At 40.2% G+C, this 19,791-nt stretch overlaps 1 protein-coding gene across 2 annotated transcripts in view; it reads right to left on the bottom strand.

Moving 5' to 3' along the window:
• Positions 1-19,096, bottom strand: part of LOC137439557 (uncharacterized) — a 36,506-nt gene extending 17,410 nt beyond the window's left edge. Inside the window, exon 1 of one of the 2 annotated variants that reach the window (XM_068135423.2) lies at positions 18,807-19,096. Coding sequence is in view for 1 of the 2 variants with exons in the window: in XM_078768298.1 (XP_078624424.1) it covers positions 18,486-18,609 (124 nt within the window). In the remaining variant the exon portion in view is untranslated. Of the gene's footprint in view, positions 1-18,485; positions 18,720-18,806 lie in introns of those variants that run through there. The other variant, XM_078768298.1, reaches the window with a different exon arrangement.
• Between the last annotated feature and the right edge of the window lie 695 nt (positions 19,097-19,791).

Here is a 19,791-nt window from a genome sequence, read left to right as displayed (position 1 = left end):
TGCATTTGTTTGGTGTTCTATTGTCTATACATGGGTGTGTAACCACTCTTGCTTTTGTTCGGTGTTCTATTGTCTATACATGGGTGTGTAACCACTCTTGCTTTTGTTCGGTGTTCTATTGTCTATACATGGGTGTGTAACCACTCTTGCTTTTGTTCGGTGTTCTATTGTCTATACATGGGTGTGTAACCACTCTTGCTTTTGTTTGGTGTTCTATTGTCTATACATGGGTGTGTAACCACTCTTGCTTTTGTTCGGTGTTCTATTGTCTATACATGGGTGTGTAACCACTCTTGCTTTTGTTCGGTGGTCTATTGTCTATACATGGGTGTGTAACCACTCTTGCTTTTGTTCGGTGTTCTATTGTCTATACATGGATGTGTAACCACTCTTGCTTTTGTTCGGTGGTCTATTGTCTATACATGGGTGTGTAACCACTCTTGCTTTTGTTCGGTGTTCTATTGTCTATACATGGGTGTGTAACCACTCTTGCTTTTGTTCGGTGTTCTATTGTCTATACATGGGTGTGTAACCACTCTTGCTTTTGTTCGGTGTTCTATTGTCTATACATGGGTGTGTAACCACTCTTGCATTTGTTTGGTGTTCTATTGTCCATACATGGGTGTGTAACCACTCTTGCATTTGTTTGGTGTTCTATTGTCTCTACATGGGTGTGTAACCACTCTTGCATTTGTTTGGTGTTCTATTGTCCATACATGGGTGTGTAACCACTCTTGCATTTGTTTGGTGTTCTATTGTCTCTACATGGGTGTGTAACCACTCTTGCATTTGTTTGGTGTTCTATTGTCCATACATGGGTGTGTAACCACTCTTGCATTTGTTTGGTGTTCTATTGTCTCTACATGGGTGTGTAACCACTCTTGCATTTGTTTGCTGTTCTATTGTCTCTACATGGGTGTGTAACCACTCTTGCATTTGTTTGGTGTTCTATTGTCCATACATGGGTGTGTAACCACTCTTGCATTTGTTTGGTGTTCTATTGTCTCTACATGGGTGTGTAACCATTCTTGCTTTTGTTTGGTGTTGTATTGTCTCTACATGGGTGTGTAACCACTCTTGCTTTTGTTCGGTGTTCTATTGTCTATACATGGGTGTGTAACCACTCTTGCTTTTGTTTGGTGTTCTATTGTCTATACATGGGTGTGTAACCACTCTTGCTTTTGTTCGGTGGTCTATTGTCTATACATGGGTGTGTAACCACTCTTGCTTTTGTTCGGTGTTCTATTGTCTATACATGGGTGTGTAACCACTCTTGCTTTTGTTCGGTGTTCTATTGTCTATACATGGGTGTGTAACCACTCTTGCTTTTGTTCGGTGTTCTATTGTCTATACATGGGTGTGTAACCACTCTTGCTTTTGTTCGGTGTTCTATTGTCTATACATGGGTGTGTAACCACTCTTGCTTTTGTTTGGTGTTCTATTGTCTATACATGGGTGTGTAACCACTCTTGCTTTTGTTCGGTGTTCTATTGTCTATACATGGGTGTGTAACCACTCTTGCTTTTGTTCGGTGTTCTATTGTCTATACATGGGTGTGTAACCACTCTTGCTTTTGTTTGGTGTTCTATTGTCTATACATGGGTGTGTAACCACTCTTGCTTTTGTTCGGTGGTCTATTGTCTATACATGGGTGTGTAACCACTCTTGCTTTTGTTCGGTGTTCTATTGTCTATACATGGGTGTGTAACCACTCTTGCTTTTGTTCGGTGGTCTATTGTCTATACATGGGTGTGTAACCACTCTTGCTTTTGTTCGGTGTTCTATTGTCTATACATGGGTGTGTAACCACTCTTGCTTTTGTTCGGTGGTCTATTGTCTGTACAAACCCCCCAGATCTTCTAAGTGACGTGGCCCAAGTCATGAACAGGAATTCCAAAACTTCTGCTGACATGGATATTTTTAGATGTCAGTGTGAGCAAGATGGACGAGTTTAGTCGTAATGATTTGGGAATGCCAGATTGCGGACCCCCACGTGATTTCTGAGCCTGAGGTGCTCGAGGCTGGATTAAAGGAAGCGACAGGTAGATGTGAAGGAGACCTGTGTGCTTACCCAGGTGTATCACACTCCGAGTGGTATCGGCTGCGTGCACACTCGCTTGGGTGTGACACTCCCATCTCAGGAAACATTCACATGACACATCCTTCTTGTCTGCAGTCAACAGGTGCGATGGTTTGATGATGGTGAAAAATTATTCACCTGAAAACCGAGTTTCATAAAGTGTGCCCGTCATGTTTCCCATAACCTCCACTTCATTGTTTTCCAAATTCAATAACAAGGGAATGAAAACAATGGCGGTTGCGAGTTGGTTGTGATTTCCTATTTTCTCCTTGATTCATAAACAAGTCAGGTCGTCCTGCCATTTCCACCCAATGACCCCAAGACCCTTTAACTCACTAATCAAGCAAATTCGGTAGAGTTTCTGAGAGGTCATTGATTCTCCAGGAACTGAACTTGTAACTTAATTTTCCACCAAACGTGAATATCCTGAAACTCGTTTCACAGAAAATTCCTGACTCAGAAACGTGTTTTACATTTTTCAAATCAATCCTCAAACAACGCTAAAATTAAAATATAATTAAATAAACAAGGAAAGTTGTTCAGGTGTGGTGAAACCTGCCTGTATATACGCTCAAGGCCAAAACCAGCTCGTCTTGTCAAACCTGTCCATTAACCAAAGATATTTCACTTTTAAATAATACGCTTTGATTCTGACAACACACACCCCTTGGGTAGGAGGAATCTGAAACAAAGGAAATCAAAACAAACGTCTTCACCTCCTGTCTCGCTGTCACCATTCTCACTCCACCATCAACATCATCCCAGCATCAGTCCCACTCCACCATCAATATCATCCCACCATGTATCTCACCCTCTCCCATCAATCTCACTCCACCATCAATCTCACTCCACCATCAATCTCACTCCACCATCAATCTCACTCCACCATCAATCTCACCCCCTCCCACCAATCTCACTCCACCATCAATATCATCCCATCATGAATCTCACCCTCTCCCACCAATCTCATTCCACCATCAATATCATCCCAGCATCAGTCCCACTCCACCATCAATATCATCCCACCATCAACCTCAACTCCTCCCAGCAATCTCACGTCCTCCCAGCAATCTCAGGTCCTCCCAGCAATGTTACGTCCTCCCAGTAATCTCACGTCCTCCCAGCAATATCACGTCCTCCCAGCAATCTCACATCCTCCCAGCAATCTCACCTCCTCCCAGCAATATCACGTCCTCCCAGCAATCTCAGGTCCTCCCAGCAATGTTACGTCCTCCCAGTAATCTCACGTCCTCCCAGTAATCTCACGTCCTCCCAGCAATCTCACGTCCTCCCAGCAATATCACGTCCTCCCAGCAATCTCACATCCTCCCAGCAATCTCACATCCTCCCAGAAATCTCACCTCCTCCCAGCAATATCACGTCCTCCCAGCAATCTCCCGTCCTCCCAGCAATCTCACGTCCTCCCAGCAATCTCACATCTTCCCACCAATCTCACGTCCTCCCAGCAATGTCACGTCCTCCCAGCAATCTCACATCCTCCCAGCAATCTCAGGTCCTCCCAGCAATCTTACGTCCTCCCAACAATCTCACGTCCTCCCAGCAATCTCACGTCCTCCCAGCAATCTCACACCTTCACACCAATCTCACATCCTCCCAGCAATGTCACGTCCTCCCAGCAATCTCACATCCTCCCAGCAATCTCAGGTCCTTCCAGCAATCTCACTTCCTACCAGCAATCTCACTTCCTCCCAGCAATCTCACGTCCTCCCAGCAATCTCACATCCTCCCAGCAATTTCACGTCCTCCCAGCAATCTCACGTCCTCCCAGCAATCTCACATCCTCCCAGCAATCTCACGTCCTCCCAGCAATCTCACATCCTCCCAGCAATCTCACATCCTCCCTGCAATCTTACCTCCTCCCAGCAATATCACGTCCTCCCAGCAATCTCACATCCTCCCAGCAATATCACGTCCTCCCAGAAATATCACGTCCTCCCAGAAATGTCACGTTCTCCCAGCAATCTCACGTCCTCCCAGCAATCTCACATCCTCCCAGCATTCTCACGTCCTCCCAGCAATCTCACGTCCTCCCAGCAATCTCACATCCTCCCAGCAATCTCAGGTCCTCCCAGCAATCTCACATCCTCCCAGCAATCTCACGTCCTCCCAGCAATCTCATGTCCTCCCAGCAATCTCACATCCTCCCAGCAATATCACGTCCTCCCAGAAATGTCACGTCCTCCCAGCAATCTCACATCCTCCCAGCAATATCACGTCCTCCCAGCAATCTCACGTCCTCCCAGCAATCTCACGTCCTCCCAGCAATCTCACGTCCTCCCAGCAATCTCACATCCTCCCAGCAATCTCACGTCCTCCCAGCAATCTCACAACCTCCCAGCAATGTCATGTCCTCCCAGCAATGTCACATCCTCCCAGCAATCTCACATCCTCCCAGCAATCTCAGGTCCTTCCAGCAATCTCAGGTCCTTCCAGCAATCTAACTTCCTCCCAGCAATCTCGGGTCCTCCCAGCAATATCACGTCCTCCCAGCAATCTCACATCCTCCCAGCAATCTCAGGTCCTTCCAGCAATCTCACTTCCTCCCAGCAATCTCAGGTCCTCCCAGCAATCTCACGTCCTCCCAGCAATCTCACTTCCTCCCAGCAATCTCATGTCTTCCCACCAATCTCACGTCTTCCCAGCAATGTCACGTCCTCTCAGCAATCTCACGTCCTCCCAGCAATCTCACGTCATCCCAGCAATCTCACGTCTTCCCACCAATCTCACGTCCTCCCAGCAATGTCACGTCCTCCCAGCAATCTCACATCCTCCCAGCAATCTCAGGTCCTTCCTGCAATCTCACTTCCTCCCAGCAATCTCACTTCCTCCCAGCAATCTCACGTCCTCCCAGCAATCTCACATCCTCCCAGCAATCTCAGGTCCTTCCAGCAATCTCACTTCCTCCCAGAAATCTCAGGTCCTCCCAGCAATGTCACGTCCTCCCAGTAATCTCAGGTCCTCCCAACAATCTCACATCCTCTCAGCAATCTCATATCCTCGCAGCAATCTCACCTCCTCCCAGCAACCTCACTCTCCACCATCAATCTCACCCTCTCCCAGCAATCTCGCTTTCTCCCAGCAACCTCACCCTCTCCCAACAATCTCACCCTCTCCTAGCAATCTCACCCTCTCCTAGCAATCTCATCCTCTTCCAGCAAGCTCACCACTCCCAGAAATCTGCCACCTCCAACCAATCTCACCCCTCCCAGAAATCTCACACTAGAGGGAACCATTTTATAAACTCATGTAACCATTGTACCACACAGTAATCATTTTACCCAGCCGGTAACCATTTTCCAAACACAGGTAACCATTATTCTTCCATACCAGGTAATCATTCTGCAAACCCACGTAATCATTTTCAAAACACAGGTAATAATTTAACAAAGGTAACCATTCTACTATCCCAAGAAGTAATTTTACCAATGCAGGTAATCCTTTTACAAACCGATGTAACCATTTTACCAATCCAGGTAATAATTTTACAAACCGAGTTAATTTATTTCTCTCATCGTCTCTTTCGACACTCAAGGCCAAAACAAAATCCCGTCACTCTTCCTATCCATCACCAAGTCTTCCGTTTCCTTCATTTCCATCCCATTGAAAGCTTTTCGTTCTTCCCGGACAATCCTCCAAGTTTCTCTCTCTCTTCCTCTCTTTCTTTTCCCTCTTGGTGTCAAGAACAGCTTCTTTTATCAAATTATCTTCATCTTTCCTCATAGCATGTCCGAGCCACCTCCATCATCTCTCATTCATTGATATATTTTTGTCCTGGCTTTCTTTTGGTTCTTCATTTGCAATTATTTCTGCCTTGAAAACCTATTAAGTTATGCTCAAACATCTCTTGTGAAATTCTAGAACTTTTCTCTCTTTTTTTTGGTTATATTCCAGCACTCTGCTCTGCTCCGCACAAAGGAACTGACCTTGTGTTGGAATTGGATCTTTTCATTTTTGTCTCTCACGATATGTTTTTGCTTGTCCACACTTTGCTTTGTGGAGACTAGTTAGAGTCTTTAAAAAAAAAAAAAAAAAAAAACTTTATTACCTCCGCCACCGAAGGTGGATGGAGGCTATGTTTCACCCCTATCTGTCTGTCTGTCTGTCTGTCTTTCTGTCTGTTTGTTACTTGCGAAAATCGAAGGTTTGTCAAGTATAATGGTTGGTCTTGTGTGTTATTCTGTCTGTTTGTCTGTCTATCTCTATCTGTTTGTATGTCAATCACCTAAAGTCCACAATTTTAAACCGATTTTTACGAAACTCCACCAAATGGTAAAGTTGGTCATAACGAAGAAGCCTATTGATTTTGATGTCAAAAGGTCAACTTAGGCCAAAGGTCAACAACTTTGTCAAATTTCTAAAATCCTCAATTTTCATCCGATTGACTTAAAATTTGAAGAATACTTGCATATCAGGTCAATTAATTCAACCATCAACTATTTTTGAGATCAACATAGGCCAAACAGTCAACATAGGTCAAAGTTCAAGAATATATTTTCGGGATATTGCAAGAATCATGCCATGAACGACATATTTCCTGTTTGTTTGTTTGTGAACAGGATATCTCAAAAAGATGTGGATGGATTCGGATGAAATTTGGTGGACAGGTTGGTTATGTTACAAGGATGAAATTATTAGATTTGGATGGAGATCCACATCCGGATCTGGCTCCGAGAATTAAAAAAGTGATTTTCACCATTGAGAGATAGGGCAAAAAACAATATATATCACGATATACAAAAAGTTGTGGACGAATTCGGATGAAACATGGTGGACAGGTTGGATATGTGACAAGGACGAATCGATTTATTTTGGTGGATAATCAAATCCAGATCCGGATCAGAGAATTTTTAAAGTGATTCTTCACCATTGAGTGACAGCGATAAAATCGATACATAGCAGGATATCTCAAAACATTATGGACGGATTTGGACGAAACTTGGTGCACATGTGTGTTTGACGAGGACGAATCGATTCGATTTTGGTGAAGATCTGAACATGGATTTGGATACGATAATTATTTAATTTTAAGTGATTTTTCACTATTGAGGGATTGGGTGAAAAGCGATATATAACATGATATTTCAAAAAGTTATGGACGAGTTATGGCTAAACTTGGTGGACGAGTTGGTTTGGTGACAAGAGCAAGCTGATTCGGTTTTGGTTCAGGTTGGAATCCAGATCCGACCTATTAGTGGGATACAGAACAGAAACTGTTCACCCTGGCGGAGGGAGGTATGCTCTCTACCGAGTGCAATTCTAGTCGATACTTGTTGCAATATCTTTATTGGTTCCTCTATTTTTGTCCAATGTTGTTCCCAAATACACAAATGTTTCTACATCTTCAATCCTTTTTTAGGGTCTTTGTTGAATTTCATCAGTTTCGTTTTGGGGACATTCATTTTCAAACCTACTTCTCTTGATCTTCTCTCTAAACTAGGGGTTTGCTTTAAGTTTTGTCTTTTTTAAAATCTTTTCCAAACGTATTTGATGGCCTTCTGCGATGAATTCTTTGTATTTCCATTTATTTGAGATGTAAAGTATGAAATCCTCAGAATGATCCAAATCCTTCAGAACTGCATTTATCTGTTTCCAGTTTCCCTCGGTTGTCTCTAACATAAGCCAGTCTATTACTATTAGGAAAAGAGTTGAAGAAAGCATCTGTACTGGAAACTGCTGCAGGTGAAGCCTTCATATAACATTTTAATCATTGTGATTACCTTTTCAGGTAATCCATACATCTTTAACAGTTTCCATAATCACTATGCATACCATCAACAGCTTTTTCAAAGCCTTGACAAAACCAACATACAATGGGTTTTACCATTCTGTCAGGTCTTTAATTATTGTTTGCACTACACCATGGAGATGTGGGATTACAGTGAGACGTGGTGCTACACATGGAGACATCATAGTACACATGGAGACATGGTACGACACATAGAGACATGGCACAACACACAGAGACGTGGAACAACACATCAAGATGTGGTACAACATATCAAGATGTGGTATGACACATCAAGACATGGTAGGACACATCAATATGTGGTACGACGCATCGAGATCGGTACGACACACAGAGATGTGGTACGACACACAGAGATGTGGTACGACACAGAGATGTGGTACAACACATCAATATGTGGTACGACACATCAAGACATGGTAGGACACATCAATATGTGGTACGACACATCGAGATCGGTACGACACACAGAGATGTGGTACGACACATCAAGACATGGTAGGACACATCAATATGTGGTACGACGCATCGAGATCGGTACGACACACAGAGATGTGGTACGACACATCAAGACATGGTACGACACATCAAGATATGGTACGACACATCAAGACATGGTAGGACACATCAATATGTGGTACGACGCATCGAGATCGGTACGACACACAGACATGTGGTACGACACACAGAGATGTGGTACGACACAGAGATGTGGTACAACACATCAATATGTGGTACGACACATCAAGACATGGTAGGACACATCAATATGTGGTACGACACATCGAGATCGGTACGACACACAGAGATGTGGTACGACACATCAAGACATGGTAGGACACATCAATATGTGGTACGACGCATCGAGATCGGTACGACACACAGAGATGTGGAACGACACATCAAGACATGGTACGACACATCAAGATATGGTACGACACATCAAGACATGGTACGACACATCGAGACATGGTATGACACATCGAGACATGGTATGACACATCGAGACATGGTATGACACATCGAGACATGGTATGACACATCGAGACATGATATGACACATCGAGACATGGTACGACACATCAAGACATGGTATGACACATCGAGACATGGTATGGCACATCGAGACGTGGTATGACACATCGAGACATGATATGACACATCGAGACATGATATGACACAACGAGACATGGTATGACACATCAAGACATGGTATGACACATCGAGACATGATATGACACATCGAGACATGGTATGACACATCGAGACATGGTATGACACATCAAAACATGATAAGACACATCAAGACAGGGTATGACACATCAAGACATGGTATGACAAATCAAGACATGGTATGACACATCGAGACGTGGTATGACACATCAAGACATGGTATGACACATCGAGACGTGGTGTGGCACATCGAGACATGGTATGACACATCGAGACATGATATGACACATCGAGACATGATATGACACATCGAGACATGGTATGACACATCGAGACATGGTATGACACATCGAGACATGATATGACACATCGAGACATGGTATGACACATCGAGACATTGTATGACACATCAAAACATGATAAGACACATCAAGACATGGTATGACACATCAAGACATGGAATGACACATCAAGACATGGTATGACACATCGAGACGTGGTATGACACATCGAGACATGGTATGACACATCGAGACATGATATGACACATCGAGATATGGTATGGCACAACAAAACATGATAAGACACATCAAGACATGGTATGACACATCGAGACATGGTATGACACATCGACACGTGGTATGACACATCGAGACGTGGTATGACACATCGAGACGTGGTATGGCACATCAAGACGTGGTACGACACATCGAGACGTGGTACGACACATCGAGACGTGGTACGACACATCGAGACGTGGTACGACACATCGAGACGTGGTACGACACATCGAGACGTGGTACGACACATCAAGACGTGGTATGACACATCAAGACGTGGTATAGCACATCAAGACGTGGTATGACACATCAAGACGTGGTATAGCACATCAAGACGTGGTACTATACATCAAGGAGATGTGGTACTGCATCATGGAGACGTGGGATGACACATTGAGACGTGATACTACACATGGAGGCATGGTGTGATCCATGGAGACATGGTGTTGTTAAATGTTGCCATTGTGACATCATGACAAAATGGTTGGTACTGGTGCAGTGGTTTTGTAACCCCGTGCACTGCGAAAGTAGCGTTATGACGGAGTGTATGATGGCACCATGGTATACAGCCCGTGGTATTATGAGCCTCTCATATGGCATGTTTAAACCAATATTACATCATACAAGGGTTTGGTTTACTATACCAAAAAAATCTTCAGTTAATCATTCAAATAATGTTTTAATAAAATTATTTTTCTTCCAGAAATAGACAAACTGAAATGTCATTTTGTCACACCCGTGTGACGACATATTGATTTTGATAATTGTTACATTCCAGGCATCATAATTAATGTATATTAACATTGTTATACTCGTTGTATGGCGTCCTTATCTCCTTTATGTGAATCAAGGATCTCTCATTCATGTCCTTCATCTACTCCCCTCTCCTTCCTACCATTACCTCAACTGCCAGGGTGTGCAAATCCACCAATCATGTCGCCTGGGTGTACCCTGTGGTACAAACTTTATATCACACAGTCTAGGTGTACTACACAAAAAATACAAAAAAAAAAAAAAAAAAAAAATGACCTAATTGTTGCCAATTATTGAGAGCCAATTGAGTGCGCTACCACAGGGTATAGTAAGCAGGTGAAGAGATCTGCGGATCGTTTCGTTTCTTCAGAAATCTGCATTCGCTGAGCTCCGAGGAAATCTAAGCTCTGAGGACATTATGCATTTTATCCAATAAATTTAACTGATGGAGCGTGCAATGTTCTTAAGGCAACTATACAAATAGGAAATTGAATGGGTGTGCCACAAAAAAAAAAAAAAAAATGCACTGAGACACGGTGTGCCGGTGCACAGGTGCCGGTGCAAGGTGTGCCTTGGACCTCACACACGGTGTGCCACAGAATGAGATAAAACAGTTTAGGGTGTCATCCGTGAGAAAGGTTGAAAACCACTGCTTTACTTCATCGTTAGTGGCAGAAAGGGCCACCACCACGCACGTGTGCCCCAGGCCTCCACCACCATAAATCCGGCGCTGCACGCAATCATCCTGACCCAGTTGTTCTTCGAAAACTGTCTGGGTTGTTGTCTCTTTGTCAGTGCCACCGTCTCCAGACAGTAAAGGTCGGCTGGTGTTATGCACGACATCAGACCCTTTACTTTCAATCTCCTTGAAATGTCTGTTCTGCCATTACTCCCTCATCCCTCCTCCATGCATTCGCACCCACCTCAATCCTCCTCTACACTTTTGCCTCTGACCTACCATCCCCGGTCACTGCTCCCCCCAGCTACTCAAACCTATTTCCTAGTCTGATCTTCTTCCCCTCGAACCTGATATTCATTTCTGGTCTCTGCTGCCCGACCCACGTCACCTCCATCTCCTCCGTCCTCATTTTCAGCTCATGTTTTCCAAATGCCTGCTTCCACTCCCCCAGTGCTTCATGCATCTCCCGCCCACTCTCCAACACAACAACCAGATCGTCCCCATACAATATCCTCCCCAGAATATCCTTCATGTTTACCTTCCTGCTTACCAGCTCCATCACCATGATAAACAGGAGTGAGCTGAGAGATCCTACCTGCCTCAAACTGATATTCACGCTGAACTCCTCCGGCATCCCAGGACCAACCAAAACTCTTCCCTTCATTCCCTTATACATTCCTTCCACCAACCTAACTTCTGCTTCCAGCATTCCCATCTAGCTCAGTGATGAGCATGATAGGAGGAGGCCTTCTCCAAGGAGGCCTTCTCCAGATCCACAAATCCCAATGCAATTTCACCTTGGACCTCCAACTTCTTCTCCACCAGCTGTGTCAGCACGAACATCCCACCTTTCGTTCCCCTACCCTTTCTAACCTCCTGCTGCTCTTATCTGATGCCCTTCTCCACACTCTTCCTTATTGTCCCATCCAGAACCCTCTACAACACCTTAATGACATAACTAAGTAGTGTAATTCCCCTGTACTTCCCTGGATATTGAAAATCCCACTTCCCCTTCGATATCAGCAAAATTAACCCTGTCCTCCACTCCTCCAGAATTGACCCATCTCTCACACATACATTCAACAACCTCTTCGTCCAATTGACACCGACTTCTCCAGCTGCAATTATTATCTCTGTGCACACCTCATCAATACCTGGCACCCTTCCCCGTTTTCACCCTCTTCAATGCCGTTCCCACTTCCTCCTCCGGCAACTCCATTTTCCCCTCCACATAATCCGGTAGCTCCAGTTTGCCGTTGCTTCCTTACTAGTTCAACAGCTCTTTGAAATATCCGTCCCACACCTTCAATACTTCCCATGTGTCTTAAATACAGACATTATATCGAAATGTATCTTAAATACATGCATTATATGGATATGTATCTTAAATACATACATTATGTTGATATGTATCTTAAATACATACATTATATGGATATGTATCTTAAATACATACATTATGTTGATATGTATCTTAAATACATACATTATGTTGATATGTATCTTAAATACATACATTATATGGATAGGTATCTTAAATACATACATTAAGTTGATATGTATCTTAAATACATACATTATGTTGATATGTATCTTAAATACATACATTATATGGATAGGTATCTTAAATACATACATTAAGTTGATATGTATCTTAAATACATACATTATGTTGATATGTATCTTAAATACATACATTATGTTGATATGGATCTGAAATACATACATTATGTTTATATGTATCTTAAATACATACATTATGTTGATATGTATCTTAAATACATACATTATGTTTATATGTATCTTAAATACATACATTATATGGATATTATCTTAAATACATACATTATATTGATATGGATCTTAAATACATACATTATGTTTCTTTGTATCTTAAATACATACATTATGTTGATATGTATCTTAAATACATACATTATGTTTATATGTATCTTAAATACATACATTATGTCGATATGTATCTTAAATACATACATTATATCGATATGTATCTTAAATACATACATTATGTCGATATGTATCTTAAGTACATACATTATGTTTATATGTATCTTAAATACATACATTATGTTTCTATGTATCTTAAATACATACATTATGTCGATATGTACCTTAAATACATACATTATGTTTATATGTATTTTAAATACATACATTATGTCGATATGTATCTTAAATACATACATTATATCGATATGTATCTTAAATACATACATTATGTCGATATGTATCTTAAATACATACATTATGTTGATATGTATCTTAAATACATACATTATGTCGATATGTATCTTAAATACATACATTATGTCGATATGTATCTTAAATACATACATTATGTCGATATGTATCTTAAATACATACATTATATCGATATGTATATTAAATACATACATTATATCAATATGTATCTTAAATACATACATTATATCAATATGTATCTTAAATACATACTCTAGGCAAAATGGTATGGTTAGAAGTATTTGTGCTATCACTTTCTGGCAGTTTAAGTTAACTTCAGAATTACTACAGGTTACTCTTTTGTGACTTAAGTGTACTGCAGTAATGATTGTCGGTGACTGATGTGATTACAGTTCTAATTACAGTAGTCTGCAGAGAATTACTCCAGTAAAGGGATGCTAATTTTTGCCTGTGATACATTATATCAATACATATCTTAAATACAATACATTATACCGATATGTATTTTAAAGAAAATAAATTGTATCGATAGGTACCAGAAATGGAATACATTGTGTCGATATGTCCCATAAATACAATACATTGTATTGAGATGTACCATAAATCAAATAGATGTACCTTCCCCCATCCAAAACCTTGATCTTTTCTACCCCCGTTAATTCACCCCAGATCCACTTTTTTGAAATACCGACTTCTTTCCTGGAAGTCCAAGCAGTGTCCATGTGTTTTTTTTGTTACCTCTCCCACTCCCTCCCCCCCCCCCCCCCGCCTCCCCCTCACCCCCTTCCCGTGCCTCCTCCCCCCAAGTCCTCTCCCTCCCACAGATCTCCCGATGTCCCTGCTCTCCATCTTGTCTCCCATTCCCTTTATCATATGTTTTATGTTTTATGTGTCAGTTTGTCTTTTTGTGATCAATGTTAGCCTCTTACACGAGCCTCGATCATGTATACAAAAAAAAAAAAAAAAATACAAAACATTGTATTGAGATATACCATAAATACAATACATTGCATTGAGATATACCATAAATACAATACATTGCATTGAGATATACCAGAAATACAATACATTGCATTGAGATATACCAGAAATACAATACATTGTATTGAGATATACCAGAAATACAATACATTGTATTGAGATATACCATAAACACAATACATTGTATTGAGATATACCATAAACACAATACATTGTATTGAGGTATACCATAAATACAATACATTGTATTAAGATATACCATAAACACAATACATTGTATTGAGGTATACCATAAATACAATACATTGTATTGAGATATACCATAAACACAATACATTGTTTTGAGGTAAACCATAAATACAATACATTGTATTGAGATATACCATAAATACAATACATTGTATTGAGATATACCATAAACACAATACATTGTATTGAGGTATACCATAAACATAATACATTGTATTGAGGTATACCATAAATACAATACATTGTATTGAGATATACCATAATACAATACATTGTATTGAGGTATACCATAAATACAATACATTGTATTGAGATATACCATATACACAATACATTGTATTGAGATATACCATAAACACAATACATTGTATTGAGATATACCATAAACACAATACATTGTATTGAGGTATACCATAAATACAATACATTGTATTGAGATATACCATAATACAATACATTGTATTGAGGTATACCATAAATACAATACATTGTATTGAGATATACCATAAACACAATACATTGTTTTGAGGTAAACCATAAATACAATACATTGTATTGAGATATACCATAAATACAATACATTGTATTGAGATATACCATAAATACAATGCATTGTATTGAGATATACCATAAATACAATACATTGTATTGAGATATACCATAATACAATACATTGTATTGAGATATACCAGAAATACAATACATTGTATTGAGATATACCATAAATACAATACATTGTATTGAGATATACCAGAAATACAATACATTGTATTGAGATATACCATAAATACAATACATTGTATTGAGATATACCATAAATACAATACATTGTATTGAGATATACCATAAATACAATACATTGTATTGAGATATACCATAAATACAATACATTGTATTGAGATATACCATAAATACAATACATTGTATTGAGATATACCATAAGTACAATACATTGTATTGAGATATACCATAAATACAATACATTGTATTGAGATATACCATAAATACAATACATTGCATTGAGATATACCATAAATACAATACATTGTATTGAGATATACCATAAATACAATACATTGTATTGAGATATACCATAAATACAATACATTGTATTGAGATATACCATAAATACAATACATTGTATTGAGATATACCATAAATACAATACATTGTATTGAGATATACCATAAATACAATACATTGTATTGAGATGTACCATAAATACAATACATTGTATTGAGATGTATCTTAGAGACAATACATTAATTTGTATAGACTTGAACGGTAAATACAATACATTATATCGATAACGTGGCCCAAGGGCGATGTCTCCAACAAAAGGTTGCTCACACCGTTTCCAGGTACGGCAATGTATGGAGATTTCTCCAAAGAGAATCCACATCGCAGCATGGTGGTGAGGCCACCACACCTCCACCTCAACAAAGGCAATCACAACGAGTGATACTACTCTAAATACTGTGGCAAATACATACTAAACGCTTCATTGTGCTTCAGTTTGGTTTTATTCAAATTCGTGCTGTGTTGATTTCGCTCATTCATGCTCAACTTCTCAGGCTCAATTTTGACAATTTATTGCTGAAGCGATAAAAATCACCACGTTGTAAAGTTTGAAAAACTCCCGCGAAAAGCCCTGCACGGGCGAGTGCGTGCGGACGTGCGTCCGTACACGCCGTGTTTATGAGAATAAAGAGAAATTTCCATGGTGGGGTTACGGGAACTCTTATATTCACGTTGAGATAACAACTTTCTAATGTGACGTCATACGTGCGTGCACAAACAACGCAGGAGGTCTGTCTGAGTCCTGAGAGTAGAGGTGTGCTTCAGATGTTTATCACAACACGAGGGTACTGTTTACCCTATTAATCTAAATACCACTATTATGGTAATTATGGTAATAAATACACTCAGCCCTTTATTTAAATGCATCAGTATCGGGTAATAATTATACACTCTCCTCTTAATCTAAATATATCACTTACCATGATACTTATATTGCAGGATAGTTGTACCCGTTGATGAAAGTACCATGTTCATCATATCCTTTAATGTAAATACCATCATGATTATAGAATTTAAGTAAGTACCATGATGATTATATCATTTAATGCAGGTACCATGATGATTGTATCATTTAATGCAGGTACCATGATGATTGTATCATTTAATGCAGGTACCATGATTATTATATCATTTAATTGTAAGTACCATGTCGTTTGTAGCCTTTAATGTAAGTACCATGATAATTGTATCCTTTAATGTAAGTACCATGATAATTGTATCCTTTAATGTAAGTACCATGATAATTGTATCCTTTAATGTAAGTACCATGATAATTGTATCCTTTAATGTAAGTACCATGATAATTGTATCCTTTAATGTAAGTACCATGATAATTGTATCCTTTAATGTAAGTACCATGATAATTGTATCCTTTAATGTAAGTACCATGATAATTGTATCCTTTAATGTAAGTACCATGATAATTGTATCCTTTAATGTAAGTACCATGATAATTGTATCCTTTAATGTAAGTACCATGATAATTGTATCCTTTAATGTAAGTACCATGATAATTGTATCCTTTAATGTAAGTACCATGATAATTGTATCCTTTAATGTAAGTACCATGATAATTGTATCCTTTAATGTAAGTACCATGATAATTGTATCCTTTAATGTAAGTACCATGATAATTGTATCCTTTAATGTAAGTACCATGATAATTGTAGCCTTTAATGTAAGTACCATGATAATTGTATCCTTTAATGTAAGTATCATGATAATTGTAGCCTTTAATGTAAGTACCATGATAATTGTAGCCTTTAATGTAAGTACCATAATTATTGCATCCTTTAATGTAAGTACCATGATAATTGTAGCCTTTAATGTAAGTACCATGATAATTGTAGCCTTTAATGTAAGTACCATGATAATTGTAGCCTTTAATGTAAGTACCATGATGATTGACACCTTTAATGTAAGTACCATGATGACCTTTAATGTAAAAAACCACCTTTAGAGGCCATTTTTCCCCGCAAGCGGGGGTTGGCCTTTTTCGGGAACCGTGGTAGTTGTTGTTTTTTCGGTCCCCTTTTTGAAGCAATGTTTTACGGCCGGATGCCCTTCCTGACGCCAACCCTTTTTGCCGCCTTTAACGACAAGCAGGGAATTACCATTGAACTGGTACTCAATTAGCCGACCTCGGAAGGATGACAGGCTGAGTCAACCCCCCTGGCGTTAATTCAGCGATCGACCGGGTTTCGGACCGGGTTTCGAACCCAGGATCCTAGGTATCCTAAGCTGACACCCTAGCCGCTAGCCCAACACCAGGGTGTTGTAAGTACCATGATACACCTTTAATGTAAGTACCATGATAATTGTATCCTTTAATGAAAGTGCAATGACAAGTGCCCCCTTTAATATAAGTACCATGATGATTGTATCCTTTAATGTAAGTACCATGTTGATTATGTCCTTTAATGAAAGTGCAATGAAAAGTGCCCCCTTTATATAAGTACCATGATGATTGTATCCTTTAATGTAAGTACCATGTTGATTATGTCCTTTAATGAAAGTGCAATGAAAAGTGCCCCCTTTAATATAAGTACCATAATTATTGCATCCTTTAATGTAAGTACCATGATGATTGTCACCTTTAATGTAAGTACCATGATAATTGTATCCTTTAATGTAAGTACCATGATAATTGTATCCTTTAATGAAAGTGCAATGAAAAGTGCCCCCTTTAATATATAAGTACCATGATGATTGTATCCTTTAATGTAAGTACCATGTTGATTATGTCCTTTAATGAAAGTGCAATGAAAAGTGCCCCCTTTATATAAGTACCATGATGATTGTATCCTTTAATGTAAGTACCATGTTGATTATGTCCTTTAATAAAAGTGCAATGAAAAGTGCCCCCTTTAATATAAGTACCATAATTATTGCATCCTTTAATGTAAGTATCATGATAACTGTAGCCTTTAATGTAAGTACCATGAAAAGTGCTCCATGTATAGTATAATGTCGTTTCCTGTGTATTCGTTCTCCTGCGTCGGGCTCGTGCGTTTCTCGCTGTGATTCCCGATCGACATGACGTGTATGTTTCAATGATATCCATGCAAGTACCCAGTCGTTGTTGCGATGAATGCTCCGTTCAGGACCCCAGTGTGAGACTCGAGAATTCTCACAACAGACAAATCGTTAACAAAATCGCTAACCGTCCTTTAACTTGCATTCCCTTATATCACGTAACCCATTAAAGAGAGTTAACAGGTTCGAGTTGATTCTACAAAAGTACGCCAAAAATGGACTCACCCTCCGCTTTATTTTTTTTTCCAGGAGGCCACGTGGTGGGTCCAGCACGCGGGACCAGGTCGTGCGTCGGATCACGACCGTCTGAGCACTCCTGACGATGCACGAGAGTCTTTTGAACTCGTAACAGCTTCGGCTCCTTTCGGTCTCGTCACTCAGACAACTCGAGGGCGGAGATAGTGACGTCAAAACGGAAAACCCCTCAACGCCAGCCAATCGGTGAAGCGTCCGCCGGGTCGCACGTGGTAGCTCCGCCCCACCGTGCGATCCAGCGCGTAGCGCCGAATCTAAAATTCGCGCAGTTTGCGACAATTCGCGTACGTGTTCTGAAGACGTGCACCTCTAACCGTACCTATGTTTGCCCTTAATTTACACAAACGTACGAGAGCGTCAATCGACGTACATCTGAGCGTGCTGTACGAATCTCGCGACTCCACGTATCTCTACAAGCAGCGAAGCAACGTCATGAAAACTTAAATACGTCACAGTATCTCACGCGTAGCGCATCATGTACAACTTAATCTCTCATTGACTCACACACTTAATACCTGCATCTGACCAAGCAGCTAGCTAGCGCTTGCCAAGCAGGCCGTTCCTTATCGACGGATTCGAATGGAGCGCTTGCTTGAGTGCTTAAGCCGCTTGGCAGGCGCTCTACAAGAAACTTGGTAACTGAACAGGTAACCCTGGGGGCTGGAGTTGACTTACAAAAAAAAATCGAAAACTTTTCACATTTAATTATATCATGAAACCGAACATGGGGATCGGGGAGTGTAAGTGTTTGGATATGTGGGGACCAGATACTCGTACATCAAAGTACCATAAAAGTACAACAAAGGGATTCATCATCCATCACGTCTGAATTATCACCAAACTGAGAAATAACATACACGCGTTCTGTGACGATCTGTCTCCACCAATCACAAACAAGAGTGAAATCAACGTCTACGTGAGTATGCATACATAATGATCAGGTGATATAGGTATC

Source organism: Myxine glutinosa, chromosome 14, assembly GCF_964187855.1.
Source record: "Myxine glutinosa chromosome 14, kmMyxGlut1.1, whole genome shotgun sequence".
NCBI lineage: Eukaryota > Metazoa > Chordata > Myxini > Myxiniformes > Myxinidae > Myxine > Myxine glutinosa.
Note: the sequence above shows the minus strand (reverse complement) of the source record. Positions and strands in the feature narration are given on the sequence as shown.